The sequence below is a fragment of the Poeciliopsis prolifica genome, unplaced genomic scaffold (assembly GCF_027474105.1).
Source record: "Poeciliopsis prolifica strain line A6 unplaced genomic scaffold, Auburn_PproV2 SCAFFOLD067, whole genome shotgun sequence".
Taxonomy (NCBI): domain Eukaryota; kingdom Metazoa; phylum Chordata; class Actinopteri; order Cyprinodontiformes; family Poeciliidae; genus Poeciliopsis; species Poeciliopsis prolifica.
In genome coordinates, this window is record NW_026562442.1 from 604,404 (window position 1) to 624,792 (window position 20,389).

A 20,389-nucleotide genomic window follows, 5' to 3' on the forward strand; every position below is an offset into this window, starting at 1 on the left:
CTTGTTGCGGGTTTGTGCGCTCTTCTTGGACAGACACGCCGCGGAGGAGAAGGAGAAGTTGTCGTGCGCGTCAGGCAGATCGAGGGGAGTAAGATTCTGACTTCTGGCTGTTTCTTTTTTTTTTTGTTTGTTTTGTTTTGAATTGGTCAAACTGGGAGGGAATAAGGTACCGGGGCGAGTTTGAGGCGTTTATCTGCGAGAATCAAGCATACCCAACATTATGCGGTGCAATTATGGCAGGCAAGGATAAGACAGTCGTGAGGACGCTGGAGGATTTAACGCTTGATTCTGGTTATGGTGGAGCCGCGGACTCGGTCAGGTCGTCCAGCGTGTCGCTCTGCTGCTCCGACACGCACCAGTCCGTCTCGCATGGAGGCAACTACTGGCATCTGACGGAATCCATGCACAGCAGACACAACAGTTTGGACACGGTTAACACCGTCCTGGCGGAGGACACGGAGATCCTGGAGTGTGCGGGACACTGCGCCAAGCTGCCCGAGCTGGAGGAGGCACCGTGGAGCCTCGGAGAGGTGGAGGGCGCACTGAGGAAGGACGAGGAGCTGATGCTGGGGAACCCGTCTCCGGAGGTCCTGGCGCGGCTGTCCGCCCTCATCAGCCGGGCGCTGGTGAGGGTGGCCCGGGAGGCGCAGCGGCTCAGCTTGCGCTACGCCAAGTGCACCAAACATGAGATCCAGAGCGCCATCAAGGTGGTGCTGTCTTGGACCATCTCGGTGAACTGCATCACGGCGGCGCTCAGCGCGCTGTCCCTCTACAACATGTCCAGCGCCGGAGACAAGTTCAGCCGCGGCAAGTCGGTGCGCTGCGGCTTGGTGTTCTCCGTGGGGAGGTTCTTCAGGTGGATGGTGGACAGCCGGGTGGCCTTGAGGATACACGAGCACGCCGCCATCTACCTGTGCGCCTGCATGGAGAGCCTGTTCCGGGAGGTGTTCGGCCGCGTCCTGCGCAGCGCGCTGGTGGAGAGGGACAACGGGGTCCCCAAGATCACGCTGGAGTCCATGGAGCAAGCCATCAGCAACGACTCGGAGATGTGGGGTCTGCTGCAGCCCTACCAGCACCTCATCTGCGGCAAGAATTCAAGCGGTAGGAAAGCAGCACAAAGCGTCCTTTCTAAACACACACACTTCCACTGACAGTGGGAGACAACCTCCATCTGGACTCTACTAGTCATGACAACCTGTTCGTTCAGGTGATTATGGCCTATAAATATCCAAAGCCCCAAATATGTCACTGATTCATTAGAACATAATCACATTTTCACACACAAATGTTTTGGTTGTGGTGTGAAACAAGACATGTAACTTTTAGATGTTTCCTTTGTCCTGCATGTTTGAATTAAATGGTGAAGCTGTTTCCAAATCAAATCAAATTTTATTTGTATAGCACATTTCAGCAGCAAGGCATTTCAAAGTGCTTTACATCATGAGCGCAAAAACACAAAGTCATGCATCATAGAATAAACAATATATTGTTCCATATGACATTTCAAATAAGACTCTAAACAGGTGTGTTTTTAGTTGAGATTTAAAGGAAGTCAGGGTTTCTGCTGTTTTACAGTTTTCTGGAAGTTTGTTCCAAATTTTTGGTGCATAGATGCTGAAAGCTGCTTCTCCTCTCTTGGTTCTGGTTCTGGGGATGCAAAGCAGACCAGAACCAGAAGACCTGAAGCTACAGAAGTTTCAGTAGCTATCAGGCTCTGCTAATGAGCTAACACTGGAGCCAGGTGAGCTGAAGCTAATAGATTTTAGCTTTAGCGCCGTTGTGAAACTAGCTAAAGTGGGTTATATCTTAAACTCTTGGAAACTGTAACTAAATGTTACAACAAAAGTTTTTGCTAAATCACCAATTTACTAGTTTGTATATTTAACTTGTTGAGCAGCAGCGCCATTAGCTAGCATGCTAACACATGTAAGTTAGCTTAGCATCAGTGCTACTTCTATGCTAACTGCATTTGAATTAAAATTCTTGCTCCAACACAAAAACTTTCTCAACCACAACTGTTATGATTCTTGTCTAATTTTATATTCTGTCCATATAATCATGGTGTGAAACAGTCATCAGTCAGAATAGCTAAAAATATCTCTCGTTAAATCATTTTAGGTTTGTGAGTGTGGATGGGATTATTTTTTTAAACCAGTTTTATAGTTGTAGAAATTTCTAGTGTTCTTAATCCGTCTATAAATGTGCTTCCAAAAAAAATTGTCAGGTTTCAATCTGCCTCCAAAACAAGTTCTCCCTTTCTTGGTTATCAGAGCCCTGCAGCATCAACAGCCAAATTGGTGTTTATGGTGAGAAAAAGATCAAACAAACCCCATCTTGTGTCACTGTGAGCCATTGTGTTTCCCATGCTGTTACATGGCAGGCATGAATGTTAATGAGTGTTTTTGACAGTCTGAGTTGGTGTGCATCGTGCAACAATTTAGCAGAAGCAGGATTTCGTGTTATGTATTGTGCGCTGGCCTTGTTGCTTGTTGATAATGCCGCTGTGTCACTCCAGAAGGTGTAAGTCGTCAGTGAGTGTGGGCTGGCCTTTTATTATTTTTTTTTTTTCTCTATCAAAAAGCACTGAATGAATTGGCTGAAACTGTAAAGCAGAAGGGACTTGACATACTGAGAGCCAAACTGGGACATGCAGTATTGAACAGAAAAAAGTCATTGCAGTGATGGTGTTCAGGCGATAGCTTTGGTAAAGTGAAAAGTTTCTTTGATGTGCATGTGGCCTTGATTTGTTAAATAACAGCTTAGAAAAGAGAGACTATGAGAGGCAATCTGAAGATGGATTGATCTGAAATGGGTCTGCGATGAGAACTGAATCCAAATATGATGGAAGAAGAATCAGATTGTTTCTGTTTGGTACCACAAACGACTCACTCTGATATGACGTTATATGAAAATGAGTAAATGCTGAAACTGAGGATTACGTTTAGGCGCCATTATTTACCATCTGACATAAGTTTTTAAGTCATTTCAGTTCATATAGATCTCCAGTTCACAGGGTGACAATAATATTATATAAAATACAGTTCAGTCCACATGCTCTGATTGATAACATTGATTTGTTTTTATATGTTGGATGATAATTGTTATGTTATCTAGTACTGTGCAAAAGTCTTGGGTGATTTATTGAGATAAAGATTTCACACTGGTCTTTGTTTAGATTTGAGCTACTTTTTAACTTAGTTTGTCATTTACCTGATTTATCAGTTTTTTTGTATTTATGATTACAATTGTATTTATGATTACAATCAGAAATGTTGTTGTAGATATGATTTGTCATTGTTCTTAATGGCCAATTCATTGAATTTTTAACCGTATCTTTCCTGCTCTATCGACTGCTTTTAGCGTCGATGTGCATCCTTTTTCCCATCTCTTTGCCTGTAGAGGAACCAGTTTATTAAAAAAATCAATAGCAGTAACATTTCTCCAGTTTTCAGGAGATACATTTTTAAATTTCTCAGAGTTTCAAGTTTGATTCTCACACCTGCAGCACATCTACTCAGATTTTTAATCATATTTTAATCTAACATCCAGTCAGGTGTGTGAAATGTCTCCTTTGTTGCAGTTCTGGTCAAAGAGAGGAGACAATAAGCAGCTGAAGTCGTGAAAGAAAGTGCCGGGAAACCCTTTATGCAGGGACTCATGCTCCCATTTCTAAGTCTTCATCTGAAAAAGAAAAGTGATGCAGCACATAATGACTGAATCTGGGTTGCTCTGCTCTCCCACTGAGCATACCTGACTGCTCTTATTGAGCTGGGCAAAATTTCAGCCTTTGTGTCCAGAAGAAGTAAATGCAGGTCTCCAACTTGAAAGAAAAATCTTTCAGAAACACTTTTGCAAAGCGATTTCAAAAGCCTCTGATGTAGACGGTTTTTGAAATACTGGAACGAGTCACACACAGGATCTAGCTAACTGTAATGGGTGGAGTGGGTGGAGATGAAACATGAATGCAAAGATGCACATTGACTGTAATCTGCAGAACTATCACGATGACTGCAAGAAAAAAGCTGTGACGTGTGCTGCAACCATGCAGTCCTGAAATAAGATACACATTCATTTGACTCTTCTTTGACCATTTCTTGCAAAAATATGACTGCATCTATGGTCCACAGATTAAAAAAAAAATGGAAAAAGTAATTGAATATTCCTACCTGATAGCAACTCTTAACATTGTGCAATTAGGAATTAACAAATCTAATGCATAGTGCCAGTAATGTTTCAAAATTACATTCGAACTTTCACATTAATCACAAATGAACCTGTTCAATAATTTATTAATCATATGTTTCACATCAAACATCAACTTATTCATTAAAAATACTTTAAATACTCTGGTCGCATAAACAGAAAATACGCCCAGGTGTCAGGCATTTCACCAACAATGCCACATTTCAAACAATGTCAAAAACACAAAAAAAACAAACAAATGGCTCAATTGTAGTTTAGGAGCCTTAAGAGATTAACTTAATGTAATTGGTATTTCTATTTCAGGATCCTAAATAGTTCTATACACCAAAAATACCCAAACTGCATGATTGAATTCTGTTCGCTGAATGCAAAAGTGGTAAAAGACCTAAAACGGATCCAAAAGGAACCAAACTGCTGAATTTGGTAGCTCTGCATCAAGCCCCACACTTTGAAAAGCCCTGAGGTAGTGATAGAATGTTACAGTATAGGTCTCTGTGGTGTAAAATCTCATTCCAGGTCTGCAGTTCATCCAAATGCTCCTTGCTGCTGCTTCCCAGTCATTTTTCCAACCTTTGTTTGGCTGCAGCTCTGTGAAGCATTCACTCTGCGTGATATCTTCCTGTCTTCCTTCAGTTTCCGCTTGCATTGCTTTATTCATTGTGTACGACAGGGAAAGCCTGCTGTCAGGCTGAAATCACTGAAGTTTGTTTGTCATTGCCTGCATGAAATATTCACTTCAGGTTTTGTTTGTCGCCACTGCTCTGCAGAATAAAAACATCATACATAGAAATGACGAAAGCAACTAAGGTAATCTTGGAAGGTTCTCACTTTGGCTTTCAAGTTGGGTGTTTATGTGATTGCTAAAGGTAGCAATATAATGCTGTTTTTTTTTTTTTAAAGCTTCCAGTCAATTTCCTTGCATCCTAAAGCTCCTTCGGTTTTATATTTCTTTTGTGTCTATCTACAGTTTGGCACAGAATGATTCACAAAAGCAGCTTGAAAGTGTTTTACTGAATCCAGATGCCTGGTGGAGAAAGAAACCAATATATATATATATATATATATATATATATATATATATATATATATATTATATATTATATATATATATATAATATATATTATATATATATTATATATATATTATATTTTGTTCCTATTTTTTTGTATTAGACAGCACAACAACTTCAGTAGATTTATTCAAAACATAATGAGTCAATATTTTCACATCACCGATGCACAAATTAAATACCAAAATTAGCTGCTAATGACTTTCAGGCACATTTTAAAACTGACAACCAATGTCTTGTTTGGACATTTCACATTGACGTCAGTTCATTTAAACTTCAGCTGAATATTTATGAATAAGTTGCTAAAAAAACAAACAAACGCATTTTGTCAAGTTGTTTACTTTGCAGTGGTCTGGCAAGCATCCGGCGACTGTAAAAAGGAACAACTCCGTTTATCCAGGAAGAACCATTAAAGCCAAACAGGGTTTGTGTTGAGTGGCCAATTGTCACAACAGTTTGGGAGGGAATCAGAGTTGTTGCTAGATAACCAAAGCGTGAGAGAGTTAGTCGATGTCACCAACCGAGCTTCGCTAGCCGTAGGCTAAAGCCTTTCCTCTGCCCACATCTCCCAGAATGCCATGTGGTTCTGGATCAGAGTTCAGTGAAATTATTAAAAGTTTTATTGGACGTATTATTTATTGAAATTGATCACATATCTATGGATGTTGTTATTGATTTACTGTCCAGCGCTAGCGATAGCTCTGACAGCAAACACACAGTTAGACATAAAACCACAGAACAAGAATTATAAAAGGACAAGACAAAATCCAGGAAGCAAGCAATAAATCTATTCAGTAAAGAAATATTAATTTGGACATAAATGGAGAGTAGCAAGAAAGCAGCAGCATAATAATAGATGAAATGCCGTTTCATTTGTCATCTTTCTCCTTTTCTAGTCAAAAATGACCTTTTGAATGTAAAGCAATGTAAAGTAATTTAAAAATACTGATGAAATGACAATTTATTTTGAAATATCAATTGTTTTTGAGAAAGATAAATGATTTGCAGCAACATTTTTAACTTCTCCTTGGAATCATAAGTATTTGTCTATTTGAATTTAATTTAAATAACTAAAACGCCCATCTATCATTTCTTGAGGTCATTTGGAAAAATGTAAGCCTTCATTTTGCTCTAATATCAATTTATTTTAAAAGAGTAAAGTGTGTACATATTACACTCATATAGCATGCACTGACAATAACAAGGTTTCATTGCAGCAGAACAGTTTTTGCTATCCCACAACATTTATTTTGAAAATATGTGATGTAGATTTTACTTTATTATTTGTGAATATGTTCACATTTTCAGACGTTACTGCACTGAGTATCTAAACACATACTCCATCACAAAGTCTGAAAGGTATAGGACGCCATTGCAGCTGCCTTGCATGGTCTCACTGTCATGGTACTGCAACTGTTTGTGTTGCAGACTTGCAGGGCTCCAAATATAAACTGATGCTGGAGGCTGAGGGGTACGGAAAATAACAAGCTTTTCTTAATAAAACAAAATACGCTGCATGAATCCAGATAGATTGACTAGGCCTGACATGGAAGGTCATAATAACTGACATGAGACTCGTACAGCACAAATAATCACGGGCCAAATGGGACGATCTGGATTTTGGAAAAGCCTGAGGCTTCAGTCATTAAATTAGTTGTGACTTTTTTTCTTGACTGGTTTGTTTGAGATTCACCAGATTGTTTGATCTCGTCTGGGAAGCCGTCAGTGTCTTATTTTGATTAGATAATATAAGAGTAAACAAGACTTATTTGTGCAATTGAGGAAAAGCTCCGTTGTATATAAATGGGATTTTTTTTTTTTTTTACTGTATGTCAGTTTTAATATTTTACATTTCTGCCTTTAGTCATGAAAAGATTTCGCAAATTTCTGACTTTTAAAAGTGAAGGAATATTCCAGTTTTTGTTGTTCATATGACATTAATCTCAAAATTGAGATAACATTTCAGTCATTTGTTTCAGGAGTGATAGATCCTATTGAACATTATTCTAGTCATTTAAAGTTATTGTGATTTACTGGGATGGGTTAAATCTCTGAGCTTATTATTCTACACACAATAATGAATGCTTATATATTTGAACCAACTTTTAATCACTTTTTTATTTTTTATTAAATTAATTTTTCATTATTAGGGTGTGCATTGCAGCTACCAAAGAAACGTGTGAATCAGTGCCGTAAACACAATCTGGTCATAATAGTTAAAATGACCTGAAAATAAAACACAAAGACATCAGCAGCTCCAATAAGGACAAAGTAATTGTCAATAAAACACTAAGTTATGCCATGTGGTGCTCGCTTATTCAGATTATTCTGTATATATTTAATAAAAAGCCTGGTCATCAGCTTCCAGGACCGCAGGGATGGTGAGCTTTCCTGTCATTCCCCGTGACCTTCCCGAAGGAGCTGCTCCGACCTCCGTGGGACAGATGACACAACATAATGGAATTGCAAAGCAGGACTCAGCCAGCCTATTAAATTAGCAGCATGGCGTCCCGCTCTGTCTTTCACACCATATTTTATTGTGTTTTCTGCTGGGGGCGGGCTCTGTGTTTGCATATTTGTTTTCCTCTGTGGTTTATAATAAGCTCGGCTCATAACAACAGGATTCTGGCAGAGCCTCTTGTTGTCCATTCTGTCGTAATTTTCCGCCCGTCCCTTCTCCTCCTGGCAGGACGGGCGCACGGAAACGAGCGGACAGATTGTTGTCTTTCTGCTGCTGTTGTGAGCGTCCAGCCAAGCAAAGCTGGTTGTGATGGATTTTTATGTCATGGTAATTTCGTCTGGCCGTAGACTTCCCTCTCACGCCCGTAACCAGTTTGAGCAACGATCGGTGATGGTGAACGTGCTGTGTGGCCAAGATGCACGTTATGAGCCTTTTGTTTCATTATATTCATTTTAATTTCATATGCTTCGGGGTGATTCCACTGGAGGAGATTCCAAACACGAGTCAAGTTCAGTGTGGAGTAGCTCAACCTGTTTTGGTTTTATTACTTCTCTTTTATTGGACAGTGGATTCCTCTTTCATTTTCACTAAGTAGGTGAATGTACTGGGTCAGGATGAGATAATAAGAGAAGTGTGTTAGCAGTGCGTAATGCACTGAGGGAGTTAAGTGCAAGTGGAGGAATCAGGCCAGAGTGTCAGCTGGATGAGGTTGGGTGGCGAAGGATTTGGCACAGGTTCCTCCAGGATATAATTACCATGCTGATCTGTTTAATTAACACTTATGCTTATCAGTTGGTCATTAAGATGAGCAACAGGAAACACAAAGGGAGGCCTGAAGAACAAAAAACCCTTTCATACTTTATTTCCATTCCTTCAAAGTCCAAATTGGCAAGTTTGATCAGATTTCTCTGTGGCTGCAAACAAATATCTTCTATCCTTGATATGATTTAATGAGACGGTGTTGTAGAATCTTCTATTTCATCACATAGCAAAGATTCCTAATATATCTACACTCACTGGCTTATTTCATTTCTGAATTAAGAATATTTGAGTCAGATCTAAAGTGTTTAGAGTACGAGTCAAGTTAGGAGAGTTCATTTTCCAGCCATTTGAGTGAAAAAGAGAGATTTCCATTGTAAAGTATTTTACTATTAAATACAGCTGCATAATTTTAAACTATATTGTGCACTCAATATGTCTGAACTGAAGGCCAATGCAGAGCAACTGAGTCGGAGCTTTTATCCTCAGGCTAATGGATTCATAAATGATAATAATCAGCAGAGAAAAATGTTAGCTTTACTGTTTTCAGCCACCTTTAAAAAGCTCACTAAAGCAAGACACAATACTTCTTAACTCTGTAGCATATTTACAACAGATTTCATCTGCATCCTAAACCACTAAGAGTCAAATTATGACTATAAAAAATCTGTCAGAAAATTAACTTAATTTCAAGATGAATTTGAGATGCAGTGTAGTCTATCAGAAAGTGAAAACTAGGACACTAAATGCAAAAAATGCAATAATTCTGCTTACCAGCTTTCATTTTGATAAGAAATTAGGCTAAACTCGACTAAGCTAACGTGACATCTTATTTTTACATTTTGAGAACTACTTTGAATTCATAAATAAAAACATGTTTAGACAGAAAGTGAACAGATCAATAGTAACTCAGCTGAAGTTTTTTTTTCAGCTTATTTACTTTTTATGCAGTGATCACAGAAACACTTATTGATTAACGTAGCAGCTGATCAGAGAGCTAGGCTAGGCTAACATAGCCTTGAACAAAGTTAATTGTTGCTCTAAGCGCTATGCTTTTTTTTTTTTACATAGAACTGCAGGTACTACAGGACATAAAGTTTGAACAATTTAAGCTAAAATAAGCTAAAGCAAGAGGAGAAGAAAATTATTCCAGCTAGCTTTCAGAAAAAAATTAATTTCTATGCCACGTTTGTGCCAACTGAAACTTGTTGAAAAAATAAAAGTGGAAAACAAACATAAAAAATCAACCAAGATATGCTAATATAGATAAGCTAACTTCAGCCTATTCAGTAATTAATTTATCTTCATGAATTGTTTTTCATATTACAAATTAACAATTCCAAAAAGCTGAGTAGCAAATATCACTAAACATCAACATACCCCACAATGTATAATAGATTTATTTAAGAATGAAAAAGAAACAAACCGGTTTGTTGGGATTCTGTCGTATTGTTTATTAGATGCAACAGATAAGTTTGTCACTCGTCTCACTGTTTGTTTTCATGGCATAACAAAGGAAAGTATGAGGACATGTGGGTGTGAAGTATTTTCTCTGATTGGCCGCGGTGAAAGATGACTTGTTGTTTTTAATGAGCTCCATCTCTGTGAGAGTGATTCATGTTCAATGGGTGTCCTGTTAGATCTGGAGTTATGTGTGTCTCCAAACAATCACCCGAGTGGGCTGGGAAACTATTGTGAAGTGACAAAATGACCTAATTGTGTTATCAGACACGACCAAATACACAAGAGAATGCCACAGTGACACAAATCCTAATTAAATGGAAGATGCGCAGGATTTCTTTGATGTTGAGAAAAGCTTTGACAGCTGCTGTCAGAAAATGCTGTTTTGTGATGTTACCTGTCTGCAGTAGGAAACCTAACTCAGCAGAAACATCCTGGAGGAATTAATAATGAGAGCTGCAGTCGGTAAATTATTTGTCAAACTACGACAGAATATTAGGGCCACAATAAGAAAATAAAAAAGTAGGAGAGTAAGGTTATAAAACGATGAGAATAACTTATGATATTGTCATGTTATTCTCATGATTTTGATTATTTTCGTAAGATTTTATTCTCATAATATTCTATTTATTTTATCATGGCCTTAATACTCTGTCCTAGAAAACCTGCATCTCCTCTAAATTCATTTTGTGCTCTCAATATGTTGCCAATACTTTCCTAGAAATATACAGATATTTTATTTATTTTTTTAAACTTAATGGTTACTGTAGAGAAATTAGAGGACATATGCTGAGATGTATGACATTTTCTGATTACTTTTTCCCAAAACTCTCAGATTACTTTCCTGGGAATTTCCAGCACATGCAGGTTACTTTTATGAAACTTAGATTGCACTTTAACAAACTTATAGGATACTCTCCTGTAACTTCCTAAAATGTATAGTTTACTTTTCCAGCTTACTTTCATATTGTTTTTTTAATTTGCTGCACTTTTCTACATGTATAATCTAAATAAAATAAATAAAAATTAACATTTTCACAAACTTTCTTAGGATCTGTTTCTTTGGTGGGCTGTAGTGTCTACATATATTTAAAATATTTTAGTTTCAGGACCGATTATGACGTTAAGCTGAAAACTACATTTAAATATAAAGAATTACTTCATTGAGCTTCATTGTTGGTGAATTATGTAGCCTGTAACCCTTTGAGGTGTAAAACTAATGTTTTTTGTGCTGTTGTGATAAAAATAAAGCTGTGCATCTTGTCGGCTACCGTATGTCTTCCTCCTCATGAATTTCGCTCTCGTCTCTGCAGGCCTGTGGCTCTTGTTTAACGAGGCTTTTGATCAGAACTTTCACACATTTTCTGTGCTTTGCAATTCATAAATGAACCGCTTTGTAATTTTGAGCTAGATTTTTTAAAAATCCTAATGGTAAGAATTTTATCTTTTGAGACAAAAACCAAGAGTGTGAAACATTGTGAGTAAGTCTATTGACCAATTGTGAAATTTTAGATTTTCTGTAACCCTGATGTCATTCTGGGACAAGGAATGAGGATGTTGCAACCGTCTATGACATCCATATATAAATTCAGACTGAATTTTTCAGTGCTGAGAGACGAATTGGAAGCTTAAACCACCTAAATATTTGCTGTCGTGTTTGCTTTTGTTGGAGGACCATCAAATAATTTATTCAGTGGAAAAAAATAATAGCCTTCTGGCCTCTTAAATTTTGCTTTAATTAAGCAGACGGTTGCATAACACAGCTTAATCATATCACTTCAACTATATCTCCATGCTTTGTTGAGTCATGTGGATGATTTCCAGAGGTTTGGTTGCGTGCGAGTTGTTTTTAAAAGCAGAAAGCATCAATCACAAGCAGATCCTCCCTTGCGTACACATTTACTGCAGGAGTAGGTGAAGTTGTCTGCAGCGGACTGTAATATATTTAAATAAGAAGCAGCAAATGCAGTGTATTCCTCCTACATGAGAGCGAGGACTCGGTGGTAACTCTATATGCAGCTATTGATAGTAGCCTCTCTGCTGAGTGCTCTTCAAAATGAGTGAAAAATTATATTCATATGTCCTTTCCTCCAGAGATAATAGAGTAATTTGAATTCTGTTCATTTTTTTAGTGTGAGTAATCTCAAATATGTTTGACAGTAAGGTGGATTTCCCCTGGGAATGAGATTTTTAATACAGCATCAAGGTTTCCCCCAGAAAACTTGCTAAGCCTGGTCTTCATCCAGCGGCCCGTCGGGTTTTTGAGTTAAAAGATGTTTAAAGTTGACAGGAAATTTGAAAATATCACTTGATGATCCTGTGTTATTGAAAGATTGGAAGATTAATAACTGAACACCAACTATAAAGTCTTAAAAAATGCAAACATTTTTAAAAGATTTAAATAAATAACCAATGCTTAGCCTGGTGGGGGAACAAGTAAAGCCTGGTGGCCCGCCAGGCTTATAATACACTGTGGGAAACCCTGAATATCGTCTGCAGTACATCTAGTAATATAGTGATTCACAGTCTTTATCACAAACTTTCTCAACTTCTCATAAAAAGGTCAAATCTTACTCTGATACTCTGAATTTATACTTGGACTCCAGTTGTTAATGTTAATATGCCATCAATTATCACAGTTTTTTGTAAACATACGTCTGATGGTCCAACTGGAAAACTTTAACACCCTTTTCCCTCAAAATGTGGTGAAGTCACAACATTAATCTTGAGTATATTTCTGGAATCCATGTCCTCTTATATTTTAATTTCCTACAGAAATAATGGACATTGGGGTGAGTTTTTCTGACTTCTCAGGCCCATTGAGTCATATTACCAAGTTGATTTCAGCATGTTTGTAGGTTTTGATTCCATCTTTAGTGATTGATGTTGGTCGATAACATCTTTTTTTTTTAATGAAAACAGATTTTCAGCTTCAAGCAGCCTCAACGAGAGTGGATTAGAACAACTCTGACATGATTACTTGGCTTTGACTCGTTTCATCTCTAAAGTCCTGGCAGCGGTAATAAATGTTTTTGTTTTTATTTTCTTGCTTCTCAAAATTCACTCATGAACGTTTCCTTGTTTTAGCATATCTGAATCACATTGACGCAATTACAAGTTTGCCTTAATAAGCTGCAAGACAAAAACAGGCATTTGGATAATTTCATCCAAAAAGATAATGTCTGTCAGCTGTTGGCCTGCAGTGATGAATCTCCTACTAAGAATGCATCATATGTCTGGCTGGAGGGAATTGTGTAATGCTTGTGTAATACTTGTAAATCATGCTCCAACAAAATCTGAATATCTTCTAAAGCGTACGGAGACGTCAGAGAGAAAATGTCATCTGTTTGAAGTTGTGACATATATTTTTTAGCCTCTTTTTGATGTTTGAAGTTAATTGCTTTATTTCTAATTTGGAATATGAAGAGGATCCTGGGTTTAAAATGGAAATTGTACATTTGATTTTGAAGCAAGAAATGACAAATGGCAGACGCGTGAGTAAGAAGTGCCTCATAATCACTCAGAATATTACAACTTTAACTAATGCAAATGAATTACGCCTTAAAGTGACAATAAGAAATAATTGGTTTTAGAAAACTGCAACATGTTTTCTATTGTATTGTCTCTTCAGTGTAATAAAGGGTTAAAAATGTTGGCACTAATCTTTTTGGTAACAAAAAATAGCAGATTGAGATATTATTGTTTTAGTTATCCATCAATCTATCAGTTAAATTAAAAGAATACGAAGACAATTCCTTTAAAGGAAGGAAAATAAACATTTTATTGCAACAATGTCGGATTATTTTAGTATACACTTGAATAATCTGATTATCTTTTTGATTAACTGATTAATAATTTAACAGTATAAGATATTGAATAGAGTTTTTTTGCAGGTGAAGCTAAAAGACTTTACATTTGAGACGTTTTGGGTAGAATAGATTTAACTTTTTATTTTACTCTTAAATGCAAAATGTGTATTTTTTGTACAGTTTTGGCCAGATTACGGTTAGAAATACATTGTTCTTTCAACTATTCTCCCTTTTTTTGAATCTATGTTACAGTTGACGATTAATCAGTCACTAAATTAGTTGATGATTATTTCAATATTTGATTCATCACGATTAATCCGATTAATCGCTTCAGCCCTGGTTGAGAAAGATTATGGTATCTAACAAAACAATCATTGCTACTTTTGAATTGAAAAGTCTTTCCCGAAGTATTTGTAAAACCAGATTAGTGCGCCTTTTTGTCAATATTAAACTTGCTTGTTTTTCACTTAATCTGAGCAACATGATCAATTCTGAGAGTCATTGTATCACCAACTGTGCTGCTTCCTGTTCCCGGTGTGTATCCGTGTCCCCCTGCTCGCCCCGCTAGGTGTGTTACATCCCGACAGGACTCAAACGTCACATTTACAACATTTAATTAATGAGGGCGGCATGATGAATCACTTTCTGGTTGTTCCCAGGTGGAGAGAGAGGGATATTAGCCTTCTTGCTCTTCGGGGCACCAGCTGGAGCGAGCGACACCGACTAGGCCTGTGTTGGGTGTTATTGTGGTATTATGGCTAACAGAATCCAGGGGGGCATTTTGGGCAATTAAGACCTACGCTTGCATATATTTGCCCTCCCTGTTTTGTATTTGTTTTCTTACTCCACCACTTAATCTTGGCTTGTAGAGTGCAAACGCCAACTCAAACAGTTTGCCATACAAAAGGAACAACATTTCTTTTTTTAACTCTTTCTGTTTTGAAACCCACAGTTACGTAAGCCGTTCCTCTGAAACAGTGACACACTGTCCGACTACACTTGCCCTGAAATTGGGAGCTTTTTTCCTCCAACTCGGCATGAAGATGAGGCAATTTTCTGATTGCGTAGGAAGGGACGCTTCCTCTGACAGATGTGGGGATTTCATAATATGGAGAACCTCTCCACTCAGTCAGGAGCTGCGTTTTCTTTTCAAATGTGAGCAAATCTTTGTCTGAATGCTGCTAATGTCTAAAATACACAATTTCTCATTTGCGGTGTTTCCATTAAATGAGAAATTAAATTAAAATCATGTAAAATAATTTTTAATGCTACAAGATTTAACTGTTTAACCATTAATGCAGCAGATGTCACAGTCGGCCAACTGAGTGACTCGTTGGCTCTTCAGGTCACGAAAGCACAAATTGGAAAAAAAACCAAAAACCTGTAAGTCGTCAGAACTGTGCACACAGTAAAAAGCTCTGGTGGGGTTCACTCGACCTCTCAGTACTCTCCACTTACTCAGATTTAGCTAGCTGTGCGTCTTTGTCACTTATAGCTTACAGTAAAAGTGCCAAACTGCCAAATAAGCAAAAGTAAACTGACAAATAAAACTTAGCTTTAAGTTGTATATATTCCCACTCACACAGATGTGGGCTATGTACAAAATGTTTTGACACAAAAGACATTTTTCCCCAAAAAATTTTAATAGTAAAGACGGACAGATGATATTTTTTTGTTACTTACAGGAAAATCTCAAGGTACGCACAATGTGTACAGCCATATGTCTGCAGGCGCTACTGATGTTAGCGCTGATCATCAGATCGTCAGAGGAGACGTTGCCCGTCTTATTCAGGCAGTGGCGCAACAAGCTCCTTGTACTTTGGAGTGGCTACGTTTGCAGTATTTTGGGGAAATTATAGTTGGTGAATTTACCGAAGAGTTATGTATTCAATATGTTCAACTTTTTTATGAACTGTGGTATACTGTGAGCGCGATTGATTGATTTCCCGATTGATTGATTTCCCCTGCCAGGGTTACTTCAGTGGTGTTTTGACAACTCTTTGGGGAGTCATCAAAAATGTGAAGTGATTTCCCTCAGTAATGACGGTGTTCATGATTCAACAATTTCCATAAAAACATCTTAGATCCTAATGGCATTTGGACTTTAATTCCTCCTAAGTGATACAAAATACTGATTATCACCAGGATTTCTCCAGAAAACCTTCTAAGCCCAATAATTGGGGTGCAGTCATCCAGGCGACCGCCATGTTTTTGAGTTAAAAATGTCTTAAGTTGACAGAAAATTTGAAATTACCACTCAATTGTTATGTGCTATTGAAATACTGGAACTTAAATATCTGTACACCAACTACAAAGACCTAAAAAAAATAAAAAATAAAAATAAAATAGATGAACAATGCTAAGCCTGGCGGGGACAGAGGTAAAGCCTGGTGCCCCGCCAGGCTTATAATACACCGGAGGAAACCCTGATCACCAGCTGTACTTATTGCATTTGTTTGATGATCTGAAAATATTTGTTGTGTTAGAAAAGAAAGTTGTCACTGGTGAAAACTTTTCCACAGAAAACCAGATATGTTGTATATGAGCTCCAAACTGTTTTCATAAGACGTGACAAGTGATGGATGGCATAATAAACTCTCATTCAACAGCTCCAGATTTTACCTCGCTGCATTATCTCCCCTTAAGGACTTGCATTTCATTTCTTCTTTAATTACATTTTTTTTATGTCATGAGGAAATGCTGATGTTACTCAAAAGGGTTAAGCTATTAGCTTCTGCTTGACTGAATGGGGCTCATAAATAAAAATAAATTGAGGCTCATGGTTGGTTGTTGTAGGTTTCAAAGAATCACAACAAAATCATTTTCCACAAATCTTCCCTTCTCTTCTGTACTTTTTGCACCGTTGCATTAAGAGAAGTTACGATTACCCTCCAGGGATTTCTGTTTTTATTTTGCCACCAGACTGGTTGAGCCAGTTTTACGTCATCCCAGAGCTCTTTACAGACAAGTAGAGGCACAGTGAGTTGTAGTCGTCTTGCGTCAGTTTGTTTTAGCTTGTTTCGCTGTCATTAAGTGACACAAAAACCTTTGCGCGTTCGTATTCCTGCACAACGTCGGGTGGTTGGACAGAAGTGGAAGGCGTCAAACTGAATGGAGGAAGTGGGAATTAAATCATATTTTCATTTTCTTCCTGTGTGTGGAAAACATTTTAGTTATTGCTCAAGTTTAATCAAGTGGTTCAGTTCAGTAGTTTGAAAAGCATCTAGCTTATTTAAAAATAATGTTCTCTTGTCTTAATAAAATTATTGACAGCCCAGTCCATTCCTCTTCACAAGGCTCTTACTAAAACAGTGTCTTTAGTCAGAGGCTTTAGGAAATTTGCTGCGATACTGACTGCTACAGGAGCATGCCCACAACCATCACTGTACAGTAACTCTTTGAATCTTGAATTAATGAGCTACAACAACATTTAATTTCCCTTTGGGATCAATGAAGTATTTTGAATTTGCGTACAGTTCTGATTATCTTGAAAGCTGTTCATGCATAATTTACCCTTGATGGTAGAAATAGTTTAAAGAATGTATTGCATTTTTATTACACTAGATATGATTGTTTTTCATTGCTGGCAGTCATCTATGAGTCAAATATTTCAAGTATTTGAATTAAGACAAACCTGTATTGTCATTAAAGTTTGCAAGTTTGGCTATGAAATTTTTTTGTATTTCATGAAATGAAGACCAGTTTAAAAAAAAAAATCTCTGGCGCTCTTCTTATTTCTAGTTTTTGAATTCTTTGGTGTCTTGTCCCCTAATTTGAATATGTTACATATAATTTAAGCGTTTGCGTGATGATAAAGCGTTGCTTTAGTCCTACTGTTAAAACGTCAAGCCTTTACATGCCGGGGCTCGGGATTTTAGATCTTTTTCCTCATTAGGTGGGCAGAGCTGAGTTTAAAGCTGCAACAGTGTGTGGAATAGTAGGAAGAATAAAGGAGCAGTTCGGCTTGCCCCAGCATGAACAGCACAATAGGCAGCTGGATGAGTGAGACGTCAATCACTGTAACTGATACACCGTTTTGAGAAAAAATGCAATCCAAGCTTCCTAGTAGTCTGAAAAACCGTCTTTCTGTTAATCTTTTAATTCAGTTTTTCTTACTGTCTCTGGTGTTTTCTGGTTCTGGAAGTCTAAGTATTTGCCAACAATATTTTGCATTGAATCGCATAAAAAAAAAACCCTGGTTTTTCCACCAAATCTTAATTGTTGAACTCGTCCTGAAACAACTCTATTGTTGTTTCTAAATGAATATAAACTTGTTTTCTTTGCATTATTTGAGGTCTGAAACCTCTTTTCAGTCATTTTTGTTATTTTAAACAATTCTAATTTTCTGCTAATAAATACTAAGGATATGTTGTCAGTTCATAGGATAACATAACAATGTTCATTTTACTCAAACATAAACCTATAAAAGAAGCAAAAACAGAGAAACTGATCACTTTAAATGGTATCTTGATTTGTTCCAGAGCTGTTTATGTAATATAACCTAAAAAAGGACTGAAAATTGTTTAATGTATATTTGGAAACTGGTTGCAGCTTCACATGAAACTTTTATCAGAATACTGAAAATGGCTGCTTTAATTGGTTCAAATGCAGACTTAGAGTTTTATCATGATCTTTTTTTATGGTAATATTGTGATTTTCATCAACGTGACCATAAGAACTTAAAAAAAAAAAAAAAGATTTTTAGGTCATTGCAAATGCTGCTCTGGAAAAATATACCCAATTGTAATAAGCTTCTTTAGAACACCAACCACAAAAACTGAATTTATCTCATCATATTTTCAAATTAAATTCGATTTTTTAATATATATTTTTATTGCACAAACAGTGGAAAAGACAATAAATGTGAAATAACAACAATACAGATAGTTTGGGGGATTTAAATATCATTAATTGGAGTTTATTGTGATGGCAATACCTTGAAATTTTTATAATCTAAACAAATTTATGACGATAAATGATAAACGATAAGATTAATTCCCTCCCCTTACTGCAGGTGTTTCCAAAATAAAAGTCTGTCCTTTTCTCAAACTTCATCCTCAATGACAGAAAACCAGAAAAGACACGCAGGACGTGAGTTTTATGAAATTTGCCACCTGTTGCTGCCGTCTGCCTGCACATACCTCACCTATCAGGTCTCTGCAGCAGCAGCATCTCACAAAGCACTCTTAACATCATCATCATTTTATAGCATGAAGTCTCCTAATGTTAAACGGCTTGAATTTCCTCACCCAGATTCATGCACATGCTGCCCTGCCAGGTTTATTCATTCAAGAACTCATTCACCTATGCTAATGCACACCTACACAGAGCAGTTGCATGATACCATTCCTGCTTCCACACTCTTAAACTCAATAATCTTCAGGCTGAATTTATATATTTTTTTACTTTTTTTCTCCCCTGCACTCATAGCATAGCAGATAACAGATACTCGGTCTCATCAGTGCCCACCATCTGTCACAGCGTCCCGGAGGCTTTCTGGTAATATCATCAAATACAGTTTGTTTTTTGGCTTGTTCTCGCAGATGAATGCATCATAAGGAAGGGGGCGCAGTGTAACGTATCTCATTCTGATCTGTATTTTCCCTGGTTTTAAATGTGAGTCATCCTGAGTTTATGTTGGGATGCATGAAATGTACAGCGCTACCAGAAAATGAGGGACACTTTAATTGGATTGGAAATCAAACCAATCAAAGTTGAGTTTGGCTGTCTCAGAGTTGTATTTAAATAAATGACTTTTATAAACGATGGAGCTACTGCTGAAGAAATTTTCTGTGAGTTTGCTCGCTGACAAATTGACTGCTAAATCCCACTTTGCAAAATGTTCTCACTGTTAACAAGAAACAGACAAAGCATTTATATCTTTTAGGTTTTGTTTGGGCTTTACTAGCATCTGTTTTAATCCTGTTTTAGCTGAAAATTGTTATTTTACCAATTTATTAATACACACGTTCCAGGCTAACTGCTGTTAGCAATTCAGACCCAGAGGTTTAGCGATAACGCCAGATAGCAACAGTGTTCCTGTAGCATAACATGCTGAAAAAATACTAGGGATTATATTCTACTAGCATTTTATGCAACTGAACCACTGTTCACAAGGAGCAAAAACAAACTTGTTGGTTATAAACAGAAACCCCAAAAAGCCTAGCTAATGCTAACACGGCTAATGCTTGTGTGGCTAATGTTAATTCAGACTTTCTGTCACTAAGATATCTTTAATTGCTTGACTTCTATTTTAATCTTTTGATTATTATAATTTTTATCATTTATTTATTTTTTAAATATTTTCTTGGCGCACAAGTGCGAGTTTGTGACAAAAAGTTTGGGCAGGATTTCGCTCCATGCAGGAAGCGTACAGTCATCAAAAAACTATTTTGTTGTGGTTAAAATATAAAAATATAACCAGGGTTCACATTAACCAACATTAGCTTGGAAAAAAGAGTTTTGAAAACAATATTTCCAAACCTACACGAGAATGTGCAACCATAAACAACTGAAGTTATACTGATTCATCTGTATTTTATCCCTTCCTTCCGATTTCCAGTAACTGCGTTTTACACCAAGTGACTCAAGATAACTTCCCCTTTTGATTTTTTTTGTCTTTCTAA

At 37.2% G+C, this 20,389-nt stretch overlaps 1 protein-coding gene across 2 annotated transcripts in view; it reads left to right on the forward strand.

The window, feature by feature from the left end:
- btbd11a (BTB (POZ) domain containing 11a) overlaps positions 1-20,389 on the forward strand; it is a 138,240-nt gene continuing 117,851 nt past the window's right edge. For both annotated transcript variants that reach the window (XM_055020393.1, XM_055020394.1), the window contains exon 1: positions 1-1,101. In XM_055020393.1, the coding sequence (XP_054876368.1) occupies positions 234-1,101 (868 nt within the window). In that variant the 5' untranslated portion in view covers positions 1-233. The remainder of the gene's footprint in view (positions 1,102-20,389) is intronic.